The sequence below is a fragment of the Varanus komodoensis genome, unplaced genomic scaffold (assembly GCF_004798865.1).
Source record: "Varanus komodoensis strain SLA01 unplaced genomic scaffold, ASM479886v1 scaffold13_1, whole genome shotgun sequence".
Taxonomy (NCBI): Eukaryota; Metazoa; Chordata; class Lepidosauria; order Squamata; family Varanidae; genus Varanus; species Varanus komodoensis.
Window position 1 is genome coordinate 6,666,783 of NW_025335408.1, and position 24,579 is coordinate 6,691,361.

Consider the following 24,579-nt stretch of genomic DNA (forward strand, 5'->3'; position numbering starts at 1 on the left):
AACATGGAAAGCCCTTCACGCAACATGTTAAACTGAAAAGCCTTTTTAAATTGAATATTATACTGTGCAGAAAAAGGTATTTATAGACTTAAAGAAGCTCTTCATATATCCTCAAAGAAATGGAGCAATTATTATCAGCTGTGATTATACTTAACCACTGATTAAAATGATTGTTACAGGTGTGTTGCAGAGCATTTCATTTCTACCAGCAATTGGATATATCAGAAGTATTTATGTGAAACACTAATTTCAAAAACAAATGTATATTCAATTTAAATATGCAACCAGTTATACATGAGGAAAAAAAACATGTAATGAAATATCCCTTTTTAAATTTTATTCTTTAAAGACAGATTGTACAATATGTTTTCTGGGACTAGAAATACTATTCATTCTATACAAACAAATTATTCTGTGATCCAAAATCTTGGCAGTAACAATGAACTATATGGCTGACATCATGTTTTCACAATCTGATATGAATGTTAAGATCTAGCATATTGCTGAAATCAAATCTCCTTTAAAAAAAGATTAAAATTTGTCATTTTTCCTTTTTAATTTCATAACTACAGAAGTGCCAGTATAGACAAAAATGTTCAAGCACTGTAACAGCTTCTGGGAAACTGAAATTTCAAATCAAGCCATGATTGCTTCAGAAGAAATGATGCACCACTTCATGTGATTAAATGCATTTTTTGTTTGGACTTACAGTAAGAACAAGATACGTTTCTTGTACCAGCTTTGTACAGTGGGCAGATCTTTTGTTACCCGAGTTGTCTTTCCAAGCCATGGTTATTCCTAGGTGCATGAGTTTCCCAAGAGTCATTCCTGCTCATTCTGGATAGGTTGGCGCTCTGGAAGTACCTTGGGCCGTAACTTCTGCCAGCGCCCTGGAGGCCAGAGTATATGTGTAGCACGGGCATGCAAAAGTCCAAGAGAGACCTGAAAAAATAAGCAAAATACAGACATAGAAAAATGTGAAAAGCAGCTGAGAAATGAGGATGACATGTGGCACTTAAGCATTTGTTAACTGTAGTCATTGCACCACATTATATTTGTGGCTGAGGCTGAATCACTCCTTGGTGGCTATATATTTATTTACTTATTTGGTTTGGGCAGCCTCTTCCTTTTTCTGTCTAAAAGAGGGAACATTTCAAAAAAGGGCTGTTGCTAAAGAATGATGAGGAGGATAAAGAATCCAAAATGTGAATAAGAACTGATGGCATAAAATTTTGAACAACTTGATCTATATAAAAATGGACTACCTAAGTAAAGGATCAGAAAGGATTATGATTTGTGATGATCCCCAAAGTCCCTTCCTGTTGGATGCTGGAGGCTGGGTGCACTCCAGTGTGAACATAGAACTGTTGCCTGTCCTGGCTCTCCACTTGCATAGAACAGCTGAGGCAATTTCTGGTGGAAAGGAAGCCACTTTCTAAATCAGAAGTTAGCAACCTTGGGCCATCCGGATGTTTTGGTCTATAACTTCTATCAGCCCTGGTCAGCAAAAGCATTAGTGAGAGAGATCCAGTATGGTGCAGTGGTTTGGAGTGCAGGACTGAGACTCAGGCAATCTGGGTTCTAGTCCCCATCAGCCATGGAGCAAACTGGGTGACTTTGGGCCACTCACAGACTCTCCACCAACACTCTTCACATGGTTGTTGCTGTGGGGTAAGAGGAGAGCAGCAGCAGGAGAATGATGTAAGCTGCTTTGCGTTCCTTAAAAAAGAAAAATAGTGGGCTATAAATTAAATAATCCCTAGGATTGATGAAAGTTGTATGCCAAAGAGATGGAGCACCACAAATTCACCTCCCCCTGTCCCAGTTTGGTGATAATGTTATTTATTTGTACTAGTTATATACTACTAAGTATAATAAACCCCTAAACAATTTACATATAAGCTTCAAAATAACATTCAATACAACTGATTCCATGCTTGGTGTACCCTCCACTCCCTCACAGCAGGAACAGAAAGAACTGTGCCGACTGCTTTGCCAAGGTTGCTGACTGGCCTCGGTGAAAGTGTTCAGGGAGAGGAGAAGAACATCACCACCAATATGCGTGGTATTCTGGTGGCACTTAAGTTTCCTTTCCTCTCCCACCCAGGTGCTGACCCTAGACAGCTGAAATCAGCCATCCAGCTGCTTGGCAGGGCAGAAGAAGAGCAGAAGTAACCTTTGCCACTGTGCACCTCCAATTCAATGTAATTGCATCAAATGCCCACAATCTGAGTTCAGACTTTAGAGTTTATATGCATATAAACTCTGAGTTCAGAGTTTATAGCCATCCCTATAGGATCGTGTCCTTAATGTATAACATGCAATTACATTATATACTTGCCGCAGAACTTCTGTGCCTACAGCAACCTGTCCTCTTAAAGATTGTTTTGCACATCTGTCAACAAGTCACACTATTTGGCAAGTGCATGGAATGCAAAGGGTTCCACGTTCAGTCTCTGGCATCTCTAGGCAGGATAGGGAGAGAATCCTGGAGTGCCTCTGTCAGTCAGTGTAGACAATACTGGCCTTGAGGAACCAATGATTTCATGGTGTATCACATGGCTTCCTATTTTCCTAACACAGATGTTACCAATTATGGGTAGCCAAGAGATGTTCAGAGAGAGAGAGGGAGAGAGAGAAAGAAAGAAATAGATCATGATGAAAGGACTATTTTTCATTAGGTCTCCAAAATGAAGGACTATTCTCTCTGAAGTCAGGCATCTGGCCACCATTTCCAGCAAAGCAATGACAGTAATGTGTCATTGTATTCTATGGAGACAATTTGGCCAAAATGGTCCTGTGCTCACTGAGGGAGCCATGCACTTTTCAGTAACTCATGGGTGTGAGAGGTGGTGGAGGGCCGTGGCACTTGACTAACTATCCTGGTTTCTTATAAATGGAATTCAGATAGTAAGAGTAACAATTTAGCTGTGCGAGTGACTCATTAAACCAAACCTGAAATTGGCCTCTGTATAAAAAGCAAGCAAAATGCGAGAAATGTTCAAGCTCTGTCTTCCCATCAGTTTAACTTTTCTGACACAGAAACATTAAAACCAAATGCTGCACCATTCTCTTGTGAAATAACTATTATCGAAAAAAAATTCACTTCATTTTCTACAGGGGATGCAAATGTTACATTGCCTATTATGCCACAGTCAGAACTCATTCCAATCAAATTATGCTGGAGATGAAAGTATTTTATCCTGTGATTCTACCCCTTTTTGCATGTGCCTGTTAGATGACACTTACTTTCTGGGCAGATTGGCCTTTGGATATTCTGGCCAGAACTAGGTGAATTTGATGAGAAACTTTCAATTCTCACTGATCCTATATTTTGCTCCTAAATGACAATATAAATATTGGCTCTAGCAATACTTATCCAACCACCTGAAGTCCGACACTTCACAAATTGCTTTTATTTTTATAGATTGAAAGAATTCATGGTGCACTGTGCCATCACCTGCCTCCATGAAGGCCAAGTATTGCAGAAATGAAATAGTCACGTTTTAGAACGGCTTCCAAATGCAGAACCCTTGCAGAAGGTAAATTGAGCTGCAGTCTGAAAACAAGTTAATAGGTGTCAGTCAGATTTATGTATCAAATTGTACACTTAGCTAGTGCAAGAATAACTGAAGCATTCATGGAATTTTGCAAGTGGGTTCCCACCCACTGGCAATCAGTTCTTGATCAAAATACCATGGCTATGACCAGATATCTGACATGGGAACTTAACTTAGAAACTGGATATTGCAAGGAATTAAAAGTGTGTCTAGTTTCCCTGCAAAAGCACATCCATTTTTGTTGCTGAAGATACTTTCTCTTTGCATTGCGGTTTCTGCAATGCCATTTTGGCACTGTCAGCAAAATAGCTGCAGAGGGGTAAGATTCCCTTTTGGTTCCAAGGGTGCCACTGTGACCTACCAAAACCAGAAGTTGCTCACCCCAGCAGTTTCACCAAAGAGAGAACTTGTGTTCCCATTGCCACCATGTGATCACTATGAGGGCACCTTTGAAATTTGTTTCCTCCCCCAAACCAAAGCAAAAGTTACATATTCCAAATTTGACAGTCTTGAAAAAAGAGGATCTTCCAGTTTTTAGTTCCCTAAGCCAAAAAGTTGTATTTTTAGAGGGCATATACAAGTCCCAAATGAAGCACTGATATCACAAATTACAAATCCACAGCACCTTAAATCATTGAATCAATTTAACAGAAAAAGAGAAACAGTGGCATGAAGTGGAAACTTGGTCAGTACTTAGACTGGGAATGATAATAAAGAATAGCTTTGCATGATGGGAAATGGAAAGTCCATTGCTCTGAAAGTGATGCATAGCCACTGCAGGAAATGAACTACTGAGTCATGTCCTCTTTAAGTTGAGGAGCCATAATTTAGTGGTGGAGCATCTGCTCTGTAGATAAAGCGTTCTCATAGCCTATGGCATCTCCAGTGAGAACCAGAAAAGCACCTTCCAGAAACTCTAGGGAGCTGGTGCCTGTCAGGACTGACAATACTGGACTAGCTGAGCCAATGATCTGATTTGGTCCTCCCAAGCTTAGAAGCAAGCTGAAAAAGGTTTGGAACCAAGTTCAGAAAAAGGACATGGTTATGTTGCTAAATGTTGGGGAGGGAACTCTTCCAGTATCAAAATCATTTTTATGGTGCATTATGGAGCTGGAATTTCCCTACTTGAAATGGCTCAGCTGAAAAGAAAACATAAGAGATAGTGCTTTGACTACCTTTATAATGATATGAACAGATTTTTCTTCCCAAAGAGGTGGCAAGAACACCCTGCATGCTTGCAGACTGATGTCTTCCCTGAACTGTCAAAGCACAGCACAGCACAGCTCAAGCCCAGTAGTCTAAGCAGTGCTTGGAATCTCTAGCTAGGATTTTATCCCGGGATGTTTTACTCTGGGGCATTGTAGGATGGCAGCTGGACCTAGCTACTGGATGAGATTACCATCACCACCAGATCCAGAGGAACACCAGAGAGCACTTTTCACTACCTCTCCTTAAACACGAACGCCTTCATGCTTTATATCAAAGGCCTTAAAGACCAGTTGATAGAAAGCTTCTCATCAGAAATTATACAATGAAATACTTTGTTATAAGAGGTCTTATTAACCTAATTCCTGACATGTATATAGTTTAGAATTTCTTAGGGATCTTGATGTGCCTGAACTAATCTGAGGGTAAGAATGCAGACATTGTGAAAGTCAATTGAGGGCTTATATTTTAAAGGAGAGTCTTTTTATACGCTTTTAGATCAGAGATTGCTGACAGCTGTGTGCAATTTTGAAAAACCTTCTGAACATCTGAAAGACCATTTTTCTCATAAAACATCTATGCCTAACTCAAGGCTGTATTTTTGATCACTTCGAGGCTCTTCACAATTCATCTTGGGCATGCGATAGGCTTAGATACCTTCAGCCATTTCCCATTCATCAAAAGAGCAGGCCGTTCAGAATTTTATGCAAATAGACACCAAACGACCCCCTAGGAATATTTCTAGCTAATTCTCTTGATTTAATTTCCCCAGAATCATGTGTATGCACCAATCTCACTCTTCTCTACATAATCAAATCACTGAAGTTGAAGTGGCCTGTATCTAATTTAATATTTTCTAGCTTGATTAAACAGGTGCTGAATTACTTGAATATAATTTGGTTACTTAACAATCCACACTATTGATACTAGATTATTTCTGTTGCTGGATTTACTCATGGTTTTTTTCATCAAATTGCACAACCATATTACATATTTGGAGATGACTCCCAAACCCAAATATTTTTATTGAAGTATAGTGTTCAAATCTTGCCATGCTTTAAGACAATGGTTTGAATATGCCTTCCAGTGTAAGATTTGTCATACTTCCCTGTTTGTGGTATGGAAAATGCAAAACTCCATTAAGATCCATTCTTAAATATATATCACTTAAGGAAGAAAGAGACATAATTAAATGGGAGCCATTTCCTGTTGAATACAAGGTATACAAATGCCCTACTTTATAAAGATGGTCCTCTATTGGTAGGGCTGTCAAATGACTATTAGAAGGCAACCTCTATATCAAAGGATATGCAGGTTAATTCTGTATTTAAAGATAAAGAACCAAAGCAAAAGAAGAAAGGTCCTCAAGTTGCCAATCAAAAATTAGCACTAGGAGAGCAGAATAAGCAGGCACACAATCACAGCCTGTGGTGATATATGTTGTATTTTCATTTAAACTACATTAAATGAAAAACATGCAAATTTTATGCAACTCTGTCATCCTTTTTGATGGAGCATTTCATCTTCTGGGGGTGTAGAAATGCTAAACTTACATATACTACCCGTTTGATATGCTACTCTGCTATACATCCCATCCTTAAAGCCAGCATTAAATACTAATTAAAAATAAATAATATATAAGCCATCCTAACCAAAATATATGGTATATTTTTATCGGTGCGTGTTCTTCAAAAGAAGTCCATTTCCCATCTGTCATTGAGCATGTCATCCACTGTTCAGTTCTTTCAGTCAAAAGGCAGCCCTCTAACTGGTGCTATTTAAATGACATACATGAACTCCCATCACTGCTGAGCATTTACTCTGCTGGTAAGAGCTGATGGGCATTGGAGTCTGTTTTGGTTATGTGGCAGTTGGAATGCAGGTGGTTCCTCTGTTAAGACTGTGGTGTGTCTACTTGATTTCTGATTCTGAATGCAAACTTCCTAGAAGCTGAACTGCATGAGTGTATGTGCTCTCTAAATATGAAGAAAAATATTTTAGCCGCTATTGCCAACTGGAGCAGTGCCTAGAAGTGCCCTTAGAGACACTTTTCTTCCCCCTTTATCTGCCTTACAAAAGAATGAGGTCGTATGACCATATTGGCTATATACCCATGAAAGTAACAAACTGGTGTGCAAAAGGGTACAGAACTCTCAAGTCAAGTAATTTCTGAAGGCACAAAGTAATGGAAATCCAGTCCAATGTGAGAAAGCACTTCTGCAAAATGAAGAGCAATGGAAAACTTGACTATAAAATGGAAACACTTAGCTAGCACTCTGGCTAGAGCAATAAAAAAATGTATTGCAGATAAAACCTGCTGGGTCAAATTAGATCATTTGTCTTGAAGAAGGGCAATTGCACTGGATTCTGATGTTTAACTGTAGGTTCAAAACATTTTTATGAAGAATTCTCTCCCTATATTATTTTAAATAATCCGTCATTCAAGTTATGGTAAACACATTTGCTTTTAGAATTTGTTCTAAAAATAAAATGCACTACCAAGAAAAAGACATGAAGTAGTATTTCTTTAGAAGGACATGACCCAAACTTTAGTAGACATGCTGGAAATCTGTCTTTACATTTTCCTAAAGAAATCTCCAGCTGTGGAACTTTAAAAGATATGGAAATCATACCACTGAACAAAAACTAGGACCCTCCTTTCTGTGTGGGATCAGGTATGTGCAAATCTCATTCCCATAGCTAGATCAAAATGGTAATGAGTTTTTGATATAGCAGGGCTGGGAAATGTGAGACTCTGTGGATATTTTGGCAATGAGTCTCACTCTTGATTATACATTGGCTAGTCTCAAGAGTCTCACTCTTGATTATACATTGGCTAGATTATGCATGGTTGGAAGCTGTAGGCTGAAGCATCTGGAGGGCCAGAAGATGGCTTGCCCTGTCACAGAGGCTCCTCATGGGTATATCAGACTAGCTTCCAGAGTCTCTTCTTTTGTTCAGCACAAAGGAATTGGGAACGCATTTATCGTGTGGAGCCAAACCCACCCCCTTCCACCACCAGATCAGCTTCAGATCTAATTCACAGCAATAGATACTGCCCATCACAGCCAGAAAATGAATCTGGGTCGTAGGATAGATGCATATCTCTTTCCTAGGAGCTGTGCAAAGTGATAATATCATTTATGTTAGGCATGAGAATCTATGTGGCCTGAATGAACAGAGGAATAGGCCTCTTTCCACTGCAACTAGGAATAGATGGGCTGTCCAAGACTTCACAGCCTGAAAGTCACAGTGAGAATATTCACACACGTACACACAGATGCTTCTGTAGCAACTGGATAATAATGTTATGTCTTGGAAAGACTGCAGAAGATTTCCAAAAATATTAGCTAGTCTAGATTATATATGTATATGTGCATGTGGTTGTGGGGATAAGTGAAATACAAATTTACAATATGCATATACATTATGCATTCTCATTTCATTCTTCTCCATGACCACACCAAAGCAACAATTTTCAAAAGCCATGTGAAATTTCCTATTTTTCCTAAGAGAAACAAGAAAGTAATGTTACTTACCTCCTCTGATTTTCATAGAGTAAGATACAAACAAACATTCGTTATACCAAACAAGTTTTTACCCATCATGAATGATTTCTTTCTTTACTGTTACTTCTGCTAGATGCTATAGAATTAAATAAGAACAGAATTTAGAGCAACCTGCTGACATCCTTTCTGACACCGAGAAACCAACCTTATTACATTGGCTAGGGGATACTGGGAGTCATCGTCCAAAACAACTGGAGGACACCAGATCAGAGAATGCTGCCATAGACCATAACAGAAGCCAGCAAGAAGCACTGAACATTTGGTCATGGCAGGATAACTCAGGATAACTATTATTTTATACAGTTCTTTGGAATAATTTGATGCACACAAATCACAGTGGACAAGGCTTTGCACAGTTATTTTTTGCTCTGGAAACTCAAGGCTTCTAGTAGGAAAATCTAGTAGAAAGCTAGGAAAATCTTTCCATCCACTTTCTTCACACAATGCATAGTCTCAGAATCCTTGATCATTTCTTCCCACATTCATCTTTTTTTCCCTCTGAACTAATACCTCACTATACACACATTCATGGAAATTAGGGACACAGGACCCCTGTGAAAGTGGAAAAAGCACGAGTAATTTTACCACCTCACCCCCCACAATCCAAACTCACCAACACCTCCTCTTTGCAGCGAGGAAATGCCAGAGAGATTTTTCTCTTTGGATGGGCAGGGCAGGAAGGCATGCACTGGAAGCCTGCCTCCCTCCCTTTTGCTTCTCTCTATGATGATGCTTTTGGATGCCTCTCTCTCCCCTTTCTCTTCCTCTCTTTCTATGGTGATGCTTTGAAGGCCCTCCCTTGCTCCTCTTTAAATTTCTCCCTGTCTATGGTGATGACAATTTCCTGCAGTAGGCTTCAACTTGATTTTTTAAATTAATAGACTATATGGCAGTTCATTCATAAGTATGGGCTGTTCATAACTTTGACGTTCATAACCCAGGGACTGTCTGCATAGCCTTAAGTTCAATTTTAAACAACTCTGGCAAGCTGTTTGCTCACTGAAGCCAATCAATGTGTTTGAAGCTGTTGTTTTTTTTCACAATGATTACAATGCAGACCTAAGTTTCTCTAACTTATTCTAGATCTGACTCAAGTTTCCAAAGCAAGTTCCTAAAGGATTTGTTGCCAAGCAGAGGAAGAAAGGAGGGAGACATCTAGATAAAGTACTGTGACAGTTTCTTCACAAAATGCGTATTTCATTTCCAGACTGCTCTGCAGCCAGCAGGGGAGCAGGGGCAAAACAAGTAAACAAACTAGGATTAAGCCATGTTATCAATTTCATATGTAATTGCAAAGTATAGATCATGTCTGCCAAGATTCACAAACCAATATCAAACCAGAGTTTTAAATTATGGTTTGTTAGGTGAAACAAATTGTCATTAGTCTAGTCCAATTGAGACATACAGTCTATAGCTGAGCAAACTTACCATAGTTTTATGCTAAACACAGTTCATGTAGTAATGCATTCCCTGTCTCCCTGTTCTTGTGGACTTTCTTTCTACCTCAACTCACTTTGCTTCTCTTTACTGTTCTCTTTCCCTCACATTGTAATAATATCATTCCAAATTCTGAGATAAAACTTTTAAATCACACAAATGATGCAAAGCAAAAATTAGATAAATAATCACCCAATTCAAGCTACTTTTCTTGCTTCCTGAAACTCAGTTTTGAAGTCAGAGATACCAGGATTTTTAGCACAAAATTTCAGAGCTCTTGGCTATCATATGATAATTAAGTTGCTTTCCACAGCACAGACATATATTGGAAAACATCTGGTGTTTCATTGTTATTAGAGCATCATCTACAATTATCAACCAAATGTAAGGTTGATTCCATCTATTATATAGTGTTAGCTTTGTGTGAAAGTCCTTAATTTTGTGCTTGAAAGCTTGCTTGCATTAGTGTTAGGAGAATGTAGATTACAGAGGAAAAAAGAGGAAGAAGTCTTACATAGCATACTTTTGCAAAGATTGTCAATTAGATACAATCACTGAATCAGTCTCCACTGTCTGATTACATTGGAAATCATGCATTAAGTATCACTGCAGATAAGTTACAATTCCAGCCTCCTCCCTAGAAGCCAATTCCATTATGATTTTATTGAGGAATGAAACAGAAACCTGTGTTTTCATATATTTAGGCATACTTTTTAAATTGACTTTCTTTCACTGCTGGTACCCAAGCAGTCCTAGATCAAATCACACAAAAACTCTCCCTAGAAACAGATACGACAAAACTGAAGCTGTCATACTTTGGGCATATCATGAGAAAGCAAGATTCACTGGAGAAGACAATCATGCTAGGGGAAGTTGAAGGCAGATAAAGAAAAGGAAGACTGAATATGAGACGGATTGATTCCATAAAGGAAGCCACCGCCTTGAATTTATAAGAGCTGGGCAGCGCTACCAAGGACTGGAACTTCTGGAACACTTTCATTCATAGGGTTAGCATAAGTTGGAGATGACTTGATAGCATACAACAAGAATAAACCCAAACTGGAATGGCAAACTGAGTGTAGAATACTTTGAGCTTCACTAATTTATTATAATTGATGTTTTGTGAGCCACCCCGAGGCTTCAGCGAATGGGGTGGCATAGAAATTTTCTAAATAAAATAAAATGAATAAAATAATAATTAATTTAATCATTAGCTCTATTTGTTAAAAAGCCATCAATGTGTTACACTGCAAAGCCATACAAACTGAAGGCAAGAACAAGAAGAGCATGGAAAACATTACAACACTAAAAACAAGCACATAATTGAAAGGCTAAAATTAAAAGGACATGCCCTCATATCCTGTCCAAAAGCCAAAAGGGATGTGTGTCAATCAGAGCTTATGAGGGAATGTACTCCACAATTTAGGAAAGACACAGGAGACAACACTTGCACACATATCCCCCAAAAGAACCCTTAGTGTGTACCCTGTAGAATTTAATATCCAGGCAGGTTCTTAAGGAGACAGAAAGTCCCTTAAATAGCCAGGCACTAAGCTCTTAAAGGCTTTAAATATTGGAACCAATGCCTTGAAAGCAACTGGCAACCAATGAAAGTCTTTCAAGGCAGGTATAATGTGGACCTGATTAACTGGCTGCCATATTTACTACCAAATGTAGCTTCCAGATGCTCTTCAAGCTACATAGCCCCATATAAAGCACATTTAATGGCTTGAATATTATTTAAAATGCATATTTTAGGGCAAAACATATTCAGAAACATGCACTTTGAGATAAAATACATTTTCCAATCCATATTTTATGAGAAAATACATTAAATACATATTTCAATGAGTCTGCAAACAGTAATCTTTGTGCAGATGTTTCTAACACCGAAACAGAATGAAATCCACCAACTGACCCACTGAACCCTCGTAAAAAATGAGAAAGCCAGTTTGCAAATGATACCACATAGTTCAGGATGGTGAAATCCAAGGAAGTTGTGAAGAGCTTGTACAGGATCTTTTCAAACTGAGTAAACAAGTAACCAAAGATATGATAGGAAGAGGGAGGGACTGCTCATTGTCCTAAATTCCTTGGAAAAAGTGCAGGGCAGAAATGTAATCAATGTCACAGACTGGGAGAACATCACAGACTGGGAGAAGATGCAGAAAAGGGCAATAAAATCAACAGCAAGTTGGGACACCATCCATACATATGGACTTTCTATTTCAAGGGGAAAATGACAGAAATGGGAAACATTATAGAAGTTTATAAAATTATGAAGGATGTGGAGTACATGACAAGATTTCCCACCTACTACACACAGAGAGAATTCATGGTCACCTAATCAAATTGACTGACTGAGCATTCGGGAAAGAGAAAGGAATGAACTTCACACAATGCATAATTAACTTTTTAGATTTTCTGGCACAAAATGCTCTGCAGCCTTAGATGGCCTAAAAGGGGGTTAGACAACTTTATGGAGCATTGGTGTAATAGCTGCTGTCAGCCATAATTAATGGATGCAGGATGGTGCTGGACCCTTGCAGAGATTTTCTTATTTTATTTATTTATTAGGTTTCTATGCCACCCTCTTCCTTATCTCAATTCTGGAATGAATTAAAAGGATGGAAAGTAACGATTGCACATGCGCACTTAGAAACACATATGATATGAACTGTGGTAACTTTGTCATCAAACAGTAGTATTAAATGTCAGACAAGTATTAAAGAGAAAAGAAATGAAGAACTTTAGTACACCCACAGAGAACCATATACACTGTTCCTTCTCTCTCACCACATTGCAAAGACCTTAGCTGTGAGCCTTAATAGCTAGATCAAATCTACCTGCAAAAGGGCTAACATGTTCATTTCTAAGAGCTGACCTCAATGAACTCCTGGAATTACCACAGGCAGATTACTAAAAGACATACAATGGCTAATTAGGCTTTTGCTCGTTCGTTCTCTGCCAAATATTTCAAAAGGTCTTTATGCAACAAAGGTTAACATACAGCAAATTCTTTCTAGTCTAGATATATTCCTAGGATAGGTTTTTGTCTGCATATTTTCCCCGCAAGTATGAGAAATATTAGGAATTCGTATATTCCCTTGCATTTTACTGGCTGTCTCTTTCCCGACAGGAATGAATGATAAACCTCTTTGCAGAATGGACTCTGCATGTGTAAATCAAGACATTGAAGATTTTGTCCAGTTTTGTACCGTGCCTGATTTTGGTTTCCAACACAAATATAATTGTACACAGGTGCCAAGATCAACACAGAGGATAATATGGACATATAAAAAATCTATTTCAGAGCTTGCAGTATTCTTATTTTTCCTATCTCTTTTGTTCCTTTTCTGACTAACACACTCACTGTGCTAAACATACCCTATAAACTATTCAATTATTTATTCTGCTGATATGAGACAGTAGTATTTGCAAAATTTTTGATAAAATTAACTTGTGTACAAATCGTGATAGGTATCCTTTTTGATGTATAAAACATTCATGCATTTTGACATCCAGTTGGTTGTCTTGAATTCTTTTAACACAGAGATTGGGCAAACAAATAATTGAAAGGAAACTGAAAAAATGTTGGCCATTTTTTTAACTTCATAGGGTTTCTGCTTGATTAGAAGAAACTGCCAGCACTTCTAAACAGCTAGAAGAAAATCACCAAGACTCCGCTTCATTTAAGGAATCAGATGACTACGGCAGCCACTCAGGATCCTCTTGATTGGATTTTTTTTTTTTTTACCATGTACTCCAGAGCTTCTAACATCACCTCAGCAGAAGATGCTGTGGCTCTCATATCATGTGGGCACTGTCAAAATAGGCACTATAGTGGTGGAATTCTGGACTGTATTCTTCAGAGAGTGGATGCCGTGGCGGTGTGTGAGTATTGCGCATGAGCAATCAGTACACCCAGCTACAACTTACAGATAGGGGGATTATTACTAATTGCTATTACTAATTATTACTGATTACATTTCTATACCTGAAGTTCTCTGGGAGGTCACCCATCCAAATTTCAACCAGGCCTGACCCTGCTTAGCTTGCAACATTAGGCAGGATCAGGCACATCAGGCTATACAGAAGCTATATGGCTTTGCATAGCCCTCTTCCTAATTTCTAACTTACTATATAAGGAACTTGTTTTATGTGAAAATATTCAAAATACAATCCCCACCCCAGTGGTATGGCCCAAGAAAAATCCCCCAGAGCCTTCAGGAATCCATCTGGATCCATCTGGCTCCAAGGGTGGAACAACACAATAGGGTCCGCACCCTTACAGAGGGAAAGGCCAGGAGAAGGCAGAAAGGAAGCAACACACACACACATAAAAACAAGACCTAGCCATGTAGGAAGGCACATTACAGTAATTCGCAAATAATTTGGAGGACTCATAAATAATTTATGACTAGCTCCTCAAGCAGTATATCCAGTGCTTCGTCAGGTGACAACCTGGGCTGCTTTCATGCCTGATGTGTTGTCCTATCTAATAAACAAGCTGACATTTAAAACAGTATTTATTAACATGCCCATTCTACAACATCAATTTAAATAAGGTTTGAACTTCTTGTCAACCCCAGGTCATCCTGAACCACTGCAAAATGAGATTTCATTCAGAAACATTTTAATACACCTTCTGCTTTACATTGTAAAGATATTTTTAACTAGTGATCTGTAAAACGGACAAACAACAGAAACTGAGAGACATGACCAAGGCTTCCAAAAACAAAATTAAAAACTTGTCACCAGTTCCTGTGTTGACTCTAGCCACACAACAAAGTCATTTTTCTAAAGTATTTGCCAAATGTTGACTGAGGTAGAATTCAAATGAGGTCTGAATTAACATGATATAATGAATAGATCAGACATCTTCCCTTCTTGGTCCCTAAAAGCTCCAGAGGATGAGAATTTTGCATGGTCTACTCCCTAACCAAACTTGAGTTGGAAATGGTATTAAGATAAGCAATACTTATTTTGTAGGGTTTCTATCTGCCTGTATACCCAGTTTGTTGGAACACTTCTGCAAACTGATGTGACACAATTCACGTAATAGAATATATGTTTGAAGTGATGCTTTGCACTGGATCATAGATAGGTTATGAAGAAACGATTCCATGGTTAGACTATGTTCTTGGTGAACTGGTAGGTCAGATGCTGTAGTCCGTTTTTGTATTTTAGCAGTTACAGGGGATTTCTAGTAGACTGGAAGTGTAACTGTTCAGATAAGTCAGGCCATTCCAGTACTGGCCATACAATACATGAGGCATGGGTAATGAAAAATACATGGAGTAAATCCTATACATTTTTAGACAGAAAAAATAAGTTCTACCAAGGTGGGATAAAAATGCCATGTAACAACAACAAGCACCTCCAACCAGGGAGTTGTAGGACTTCTTTTCTGTGTGCTCATGCATAAGCTTAGGCTGCAATCTTTGTAGGAATGAGATCCATGGAACACAGTGAACCATATTTCTGAATGTTGACCATATGCATCCTTTGCCCAGGCTTGGAAAGAAAAATAAGAGGAGGTGGACTAGTGCAAAAACTGTTGGATTTGGGGCTCTTTTCAAAGCCTCCTTTAAGTTTTACACTATATTCAACAGGAAGAATTCAGATTATACATTAAAACACTCATTTGGGTGCCACCAAGACTGACTTGACAAAAGCAGTGAGGCTCTGCTCAGTTAGCACTTCATGCATGCAACAGTCATGAATGTGATGGAGTTGAAATTAGACAGAATTTTAAAAGCTTTCGAACAAGCTGATGATGGCTGTATCAGAATAGAGAAGGCAGAGTTTTTTAAGGACTGGCAGACTGCTTTGTCTTGCCCTTTGCTAGCAGAGAACTCCACTGCATATTTCAACCAGGACCATTTGCATGTGAACATATCAGCAAAGTGTGATCTCAACAAGCTTCTTCAGTTTTCCACTGAAGCTCAGTTTGCCTCATTTTTCTCTTTCCAATTACAAGCTTTTGCTGGTTTAAAACACACACACAGGGAGAGAGAGGGGGAGGGAGGGAAAGAGGGAGGGAAGGAGGAGAGATCATTGGGGGGGGGTTAAATTGCACACCCAAATGTGCACTTTCCACCCATTACCTAGAGCATGAAAATTCAGTTTCCCAAAATGCACATTTTTAAAGTATGCATTTTATGCATTTATTGTCCTAACATACACATTATTTGAATGCAAAAAGAAGCTTGGAAATATGCAAACACTTCCCAAAAAATGCACTTGTGTATGTGTTTAGGGGTGTGAAGTGAACAAATTCTTGTCCAAAATGAAATTCTCATACATCCCTACTTTTCCATCACCTGAACCTGTTAACCAGGGGAGAGTAGTGATTTCTAAGTCAGTGTGACGCATCATCCATTTCCTCACAGTTTATGGAACTGTCCATGGTGCTGAATTCCATCCACCTATAGGTTGGCCTGCAAAGGTCATAATGAAGAGCTAAGAAGCTCAGAATAAACCTGTAATGATGAGGACCCCCACACCCCTGAACCAACAGCCTTCTCTGCTGGGAACAGAAGATGCCAGAGATTGAGCCCAGGACTTTCTGCTTGCAAAGTTTGTGCTTTGCTCCTGCTGAATTTCTCCATACCAACAGGAAAAAAGCTTCCATATCAAAGATCCCAATAGGTTTCCTTGCAGCTTAAAAGTATGAATAAGTTGGATTTACTTTTACCAGGACTGGATCCTTCATTCAAGTACCAAGGAAGCTGCTGATAAAAGGCAAGGCTTGATAACCTCAGAAGTCAAGTATATCACCATTGCAGTTAGTATTTTTATTTTCTTCTGCAAAAGCATTTCCTCCATTCTTCTTTTTCACTGCAGCCTTAAAAGGAAATGATAGTACCCCTGGGTGGATTATCAAGGCAAGGCTATGGAGGTTTTGAAATGGCAGTGACCTTGACTTGAGCAAAATCTGTTTCCAAATGCAATTCATTAAATACCATTAGACGACATAACAATACTGGGAGTAAGGGGGATCTGCAAATAGTAAAGCCAAACTCCCTGAGGAAGCCAGATATAATGAAGCAGAGCCAGTCTGAACAGCACATTTGCTACAGCTAGATATGCACTTTGAAAAGACTTAGCTCAGAAAACTTACATGGGTCAGCAGCGGAGCTCAGACTAGCTCATCACTGACACCAGTGAGATGCTGGAAGAACTGTTGAATGGAGTTGTCATCCTGTGCCTCCTGCCCGTGCAAATACTATTACAAATAAATTTCAATGCAGAAAAGAACAATTTGTAGCATTTGTGCTACCCTCATGCAGAGTTCACTGTCTCCATACCTATGAATCAGCTGTTGGGTGGGTTGACAGAAGACCAACTGTGATGATGAAGACAATGCACAGAGAGAATTTTCCCTGTGTACCTTTCTCCTAGCACAGTTGTACCCCTCCCAGTGTACCCAAGGGCTTTTTGGCATGACGAGAGCCATCCCATATACCATCCTTCTTTTCAACAAAGAATAAAGAAAGGATGGACTAGGGCATCGAGCTTGAGACACAGATAAACAATTGCTGGGATTCAAATTGCCATTCCACACTCTTGTTGGCCTTCCCATGTGGTTTCCCATGGTTGGGCACCTAGTGAGATGGTGGAACTGCCAGTGGAAGAAAACATTGACCAGCATTGGACTTTGGATATTGAATGTAGAGCCTGTGTTTGTAAAGCTTTATTGTATCATAGGACTGTATCTCATGTTCATCCTACTTAAATGAATAAAATGTAAGTTAGACTAAGATTGAAAACAGCTTGTACATTCTCCCTTCTGAACAGCAGAGCTTCCACAAACAATCCTCTGCCCAGATCCTGAACAGGTGTCATGTTCCACTGTAGTTCTTCATCACCATCTCCACACAATTCTATTCCATCCTGGTATAACTGAGCCTACAATGGTGAGGAGTATCCATTACTTTGAGTGGTTTCATCCTCCTACACTTTAGGTTATTGCATACTGCTAGTAGGAAGTATAAAACTGTTTGTTACTCACTGCTGGCTTGTCACACATACCTGACTCTTCCATTTAAGAAAGTCAGAGATGTAGCATCCTTAGTATGTAACAGAAAAGGGTAAAACTAGCTGATTTGTTAAAGGTATAATCACAGTTCATACTTTGACTCTTAAACATGTCGCCATGCAAGGGCCCAATCTGGATCCCATCCAACTCAATGGCATGAATTTCCTAAAAGGATGTATAGGGCTGGGCTGAAAGGACAACTCCTGTGTCCCAAGACACCTAAGACATCCATAGTGTTAGGGAAAGAACAAGCAACAAAAACCCAACTGAATGCTCACTTAAGGCAACCAGTTTTCAAACGTTTCAAAGCACAAGGTCTAAGTAAGCTACAAGGCATGTTTTTGGTTGTTCCTGTTTTATTTTTTGAAACTACCTCTTCCATTCTAAAGCAAAAGGCACCAGTTAAGGAGGAAATCAATCTATAAGTTAATTGTTTGTGTTTTCCTTTTGACCAATAAATATTCCTGAAATCATATGCATATTAATGTCATTACTTGTAAATTATACTTCCCTTAGGCTTCATTCTTGCACTGTGAGGTCCAACCAGTTAAACACACACAGCTATGTATGTATGAATCTCTTTAAAATTATTGGCTATGAGCAAAATTACCCCATTAATGCTTAAATGTAATTGTTAGCTCCAAAGTTAGAACTAGAAAGAAATAAAAGAGCATTATTTTCCACTAATAAACATCACTAACATATTTTCTTAGATCCTCAAAGTTACAAAGTTACAATATTACAATATTACAATTCAAATTAATTCTGCTGTAGGCAAGAAGCAGTATCTATTAAGCTGGAGAATTCATAAAAGCAGCATGCGAGACATTTTAGCAAGCACTGTAAAAGCAACCACATTTTATTTATATTTTGTAAACATTATACAAATGCTTATAAAAGCATGGACTTTTTCCTATAGGTTGTGGCTAGTTGGCATTTTGCTCATTAAAGAGAAAGTAACTAAAACAGAAATGAAACATCAGAGTGCCATAACAATCATTTCTAGAAGTAGGGTCCATACAGAGCATGACAAATGGCTAAAACTGCAGCTCTTCAACAGTATTATTACATGTAGCTTTTAGATATTATTAGTAAACCTGTTACTCCCATCCAAGCCAAGGATTGGGTACTGTCTACCACAGCTTTTTTCCTTCCCCTCTCTTGTTCCTTATGATCCAGCACCAAACTGCATGCACAATACTCAGCTGCTAAATTAGCAAATGTCTTTGAATCAAGAGTTCATGGCATAAATTCTTACCCTGTAACCCTAGCTAATTTCTGACATCTGCCATTAGCACACAGTGACCCTTTTGGACATCACAGTGGCATTTCATGGTTAAATTAGCCCAGGACTTTCAGGGCTGTAACTCTATCTGGGCCACATGTGAAACACATCCTATTCTGGAAGCAACACTTTAATGTGGCATCCAAAACCAGGAACTTTGGTTTATTCAGGAGTTAAAACCCAAGAACAAATAATTGATCGTAGAAATTATGTTATTTATTAATTATATAATAAAATGTGTTGTTGTTAGTCGCAAGGTTGTACCTGACCCATCATGACCCCATGGACAACATTCCTCCAGGCTCTCCTGTCTTCTACCATCCCTCGGAGTCCACATAAGCTCACAGCCACCCCCCCAGTGACTCTGTCTAGCCACCTCATCCTCTGCCATCCCCAGTAAAATGTGTACAATTTATTAATAGGTATATTTGGAGTATGCTCTTTTAGATAATTGAAGGTTGTATTTTTAGACCAAGAAAATTAACTAATTTTAAAGTCAGATATTTCAACAGCTCCATGTAGTTCTATTTTACCCTGCGCATTGAGAGTTCAGATCACTTTTTATTAAAATATACAATCCATAAAACAATTAAGAACAATTTCCATTAAAATACCAAAATATATTGAAGCAACAAAGGCATCAGCAGAGACCATAACAAAAACAACTGACACATAAATGGCCATCATATGCCCTCAAATATCTGGGAGTAGAGGCATCTCACTTGGTGCTGAAATTTGACAGTGTTGGTGCCTTTCCAAGATCAGGAATGAAGGGAACTAGTGGAAGCATGTAAAACAGAGCACTCAAGACATATGCTAAGCAGTGTTCGTCTCTGCAAAGTATGAGGGATACAAATGGCTTCCAATCATCTCAAGTGCAGCTTACCACCAGACCTCCTCTTTCACTGCAGGAATTGCTAATTTTAAGCAGGGTCTTATTATTTACTTTACTGCTATGCCGGCTATTGCAACCTGAGTGACCAAAGAAGGCTTTGAGCACAGAAAGTCCAGTTGCCCATGAGTTGTAAGGCGACCAGGGGGACTGGACAGTAAGCAAGGAGAACATAAGAGCAGTAAGAAAATAAGGAGGAGAAATGGAATGTGCAGGTGAGAAACACAAAGGGATGTTGCTCTGCACTGGGAGATTGTGTAGCGCTGAGTAGGACAGGGCACTCTTGGTAATGAGAAAAAGATTTATCCCAACTGCAGGACCAGGTGTGCCTGTTGGAATTTGCCTGCCTGGTGACTTTGAGTCTCAGTGATAAACCTTTGGGTGACATGGAGGAAGATTGGGAGAAGAGGCCTGGGAAGCTCTCCAACACAGTTCAGTGCACAGCAACATTACCTGACTGGGGGAGCCGGAGGGGAGGCCCCCAAGAGCCCCCTCCCCCAAGCCCCCACAGAGGTAGTGTCTAGAACACCAAAAGTATTTTTAAAATTGCTAAGTTTACTGAAATAGAGCCAATTTTTAGATGTAAAGAGAAGCTCACACATACAGAAACACTTTTTATACTTAAGATTCTCTTCTGCTTTCAAACCTAATATATGGGCAGCTTTTTTCTTGTCCTATTCTTCATTGCTAATTGGATAGACTGTATATAATTAGGTAACAAAAACGTAGTATGACTTAAGATGTTGTACAGTGGCAGGGACAGAATATTATGTGTTAAGAAATAAAATGCAATGCATGTGATTCATGCCATTATTTGGTTGACATACAAGCAATAATGAGCTCAAGCTAAGATATTACAATGAATCAGCAGTGATACCAAGGCATCACTGGAGTGAAAAAATGCACCAGAAGCTAAACTAAGTCAGAACATTAAACTGAACACAAACAGACTGGTACCAAAATAACATGTTTTACATGATTAGGGTAGAATTAGCAAAGCATCCTGTAGTAAGAGCAAGTTTTCTCAGAAGATTTCATATTCTGGTATAGACAGTTGCAAATTGTGTATGTTGCTTCATGTTAGTTGCAATGTGTGCCTATGTTTAATGTAGAAGCTTAGTAGTGATAACCTGATCCCTCCCCAGTTCCTACCTGGGCATATTTTGTCATGAAAATATTTAAGTCTTGTATACTTTGCAGAACTGCCACATAGAGCAAGTATTTTGTATTCCGACATTTAACTACAAAATATTGACCTAAAGTAAAACTAGTGGTGGTTTTCATCTTGGTTACTATTTTGGTGTTACTCTATTCTAAACTTTTGGTTTTATGTTATGTTTTACTGCATTATTATATTTTATGGTTTTAAACTTGGTCTGCTGAACCACCCAGAGAGAGTCAGCTAAGGTATAGTATATATTAGTACATATGAAGGATGAATAAAACGGGCAATAGGATGTGGTGGACATGCTTTCAATCACACATGCTGGATACCTCCCTGTTAGACTGTTGCAGTGTGCTCTTTGTTGGGCTCATGGTTTGTTTGACGATGCTGTGACACACGGCAGCAAAGGACAGTAGTACATATCGGCCTTTTGACTTCCCAAAGCAAGCAACGAATCAGACATTGTCACTGAATTATTATAAGGATGTCCAATAGGCCATACAGAAGTCCTGAAGCATCATATCTTGGCACAGCTATCTGAAGAACAAGGGTTTTTGTTTTTGTTTTACTTTATAATTTTAGAAAAGCAGCATATAGTTGAGTTTTTTTCTCATGCAAGTTTAGTGCATTTGGAAATGAAGGTAACAAAATTAAGGCAACAAAAGCATAGATAATTGTATAACAGGTTCACGAAAAGAATAAAGGAATTCACTAAGTATAATTCTTGGTCTATGCATGTTTCAATATGCATCTGAAACATCTACAATAAATTGGCCTATGCAGGAGTGCAATCTGCAAGGAAAGAATAACAATACAATATGCAGCTACCCTCTTGGTTGGTTGGTTTATTTATTTATTTAACATACTGCCCAATACCCAAAGCTCTCTGGGTGTTCCATAACAATTTCACAACGTGCAATTTAAACACACGCACACACACACTAAAAACATGCTGCCAAGTCATCTCCAACTTAATGGCAGCCCTTTGAATAAATGCTGCCCAGCTCAGCTCAGTTCTTGTCATCAGAATAAAAATACAGATATTAAATATTCAAAAATATTAAAATATAATATTTTAAAAATATTTAAAAATAAACATCTGCAAGAAAATTCCAGTATAGACATATAAGACAGATTAAAATTTCAATATACACATTTAAAACAATTTAAACATCTAAAATAATTTCAATAAAACAAAACTTGTTGAAAGAGCTGATATGACCCATCATATGCCTTTAAGTGCCTCATAGTAGAGGGTAGCTTTCACTTGATGCTGATAAGATGCTAATATGGATTCCAAGCAAGCAGCCCTCAGTGAGGAGAAATGTCCAAAATAAGGGGACTACCACTGAGAAAGCCCTTCTCCTTGTTGCCTCCTTACAGGCCTCCTGTGCAGCGGGCAGTTGGAGGAAGGATGCAGTTCATAGGATCTGGGTAGACTGAAGTCAAGAGAGGGATTCCATCAGCTATTGTGGTCCCAAGCCATGTAGGGCTGTGTAGGTTAAAACAAGCACCTGGTGTTGGGCTTGGCGGTGTATAGGCACTACTACAGGCAGGGGAGAAATGAGGTTACATATTTGGAAATTTTAGTTTGTGAATCTGGCTGTTGCATTTTGCACAAACTGCAGCTTCTAAAAAGTCTTCAGGCTCAGCCCCAGCCCCATGCAGAGTACATTGAAGCAATCTAATTTAGAGATTAGATGCTTTGATACAAGTCAGGCATCATAAGCATCCCATGATTAGAAACACTATACCTACTAATTTACTATGAAAAAACACACATTTCGTATATCAAGAGGAATGAGCCTGAAGCACAAGGCCATGTATTTGTCAAAGTATATGAGATGCAAGACCAGGGCTTTTTTTGTCATAGAACGCACCAGAACGGCGTTCCGGCACTTTTTTTCAACGGATTTTTCCACATGATTTTGAATCGCCCTGTCGGGCGTAGCAGGCAAAAATCATTAAAATAGTGCATGTGGGCTGCTTGTGTGTCTGCGCTGATTGTGAGGGCGCTGCTCAGCTTGGGATGCTGCTCGGCTTGGGATTGGTCGTGTGGTTGCGCGCTGAGTGCTTCCTGCCAGCGGCGACCATCATGTTTATGTGTGTGTAGAGTGACTGGCTACGTGCAAAAGGTAAATAATGTCTTTATTTTAAAAAAGTTGGTGAATTGAAAATCTTTTTTTTAATTTTTAGTGTACAAGTATGACCCCAAATTTAAAAATGAAAAAAAATACTAATTACTTCTCAACCACCAGTCCTGCTAATAAAAGATTACCCTAAAAAAAACCTCTAAATAAAAGATTAACAAGATGTGAGTTCCAGCACCGTTTTTTTTACAAAAAAAGCACTGTGCAAGACTATCTTAGGAAGAGGTACCATAACCCAGGTAAAACAATTGGGAAGTATATAGGTTGCTGCCAAGGACAGGGGCAGAAATTTTGACCAGAAACCCCATGCTGTTTCTTTGTACATCTGCTCTACAGAAAACAGAACCGTACTATGCAAACTAGGTAGAACTATGCAAATCTGCATGATTTGGTCTAGCTCTGATCTTGGCATAGGAACTGCAGTCATCATCATCTTGCCAGGACTCTCCACTGGAGAGAGCAGTTATGCCTGTACCCTGCCCTGTACACAGACAGTTGTGGGTGCTTCTGTGTGTATATGTTACTATCGATTCAGTCCATCAGTGATCTACTCACCGATTTTAGAATTTTAATTCAAAGTATCAAAGCAAAAAGACCCCAGAAGAAAAGATTGTACAGAAATGCCCATAATACATGCAATAAAATAAACCCTGATACAATGGGTTAACCAAAAGTATGACATCTGCAGAAATCTTGTGCTAATATTGAATATTAGGTTCAGCATTATTGGACCCTAATTCCTCAAAGGCCACAAGAGTTTTTTTAAACTCATGATTTTAAATAGCTCCTCTGGTGAACCAGTCTGTCAATCAGTTTGCAAAAGTTCTTAGTAATGATCAGAGTTGGAACAAGATCTGTTGCTGAGTTCAATATCCATTGGTTTTTCACTTGTTAGTGCAGAAAGGGACACTGACAGTTGCTAGAGATTTTGTATCCACATTTTAGACCTCCAACATTAAAGTTAATTTATTTTATTCTGATTAATGTTGTAAGCTGTCCAGAGATGGAAGTAATGGATGGCAGACAAATTTAATAAATAAATAAACAAATAAATGGAAGCAAAATAGGCCTTGGTTCTGGAGAGCTAATTCAACAACTTGGTCTTGGTTATTTGCCCATTCTTCATTTTAAAATGATTCATACTGTAGGTGACACTTCTTAGAGGACAAAATAATCTATGTACTATTTATTGCTTTTGTAATGTGATGCGGAAGTGCTTGCTAAAGGTGGCCCATAAACAAAGCACAAACATGTCTGATGTCAATGAAGGC

At 38.8% G+C, this 24,579-nt stretch overlaps 1 protein-coding gene across 4 annotated transcripts in view; it reads right to left on the reverse strand.

Annotated features, from left to right (window-relative positions):
* Positions 1-322: 322 nt before the first annotated feature.
* The window catches only part of IMMP2L (inner mitochondrial membrane peptidase subunit 2), a 520,099-nt gene continuing 495,842 nt past the window's right edge, over positions 323-24,579 (reverse strand). For 2 of the 4 annotated variants that reach the window (XM_044422946.1, XM_044422945.1), the window contains one exon: positions 323-942. In XM_044422946.1, the coding sequence (XP_044278881.1) occupies positions 765-942 (178 nt within the window). In that variant the 3' untranslated portion in view covers positions 323-764. The remainder of the gene's footprint in view (positions 943-24,579) is intronic. The other 2 variants (XR_006413969.1, XM_044422948.1) reach the window with 1 other exon arrangement.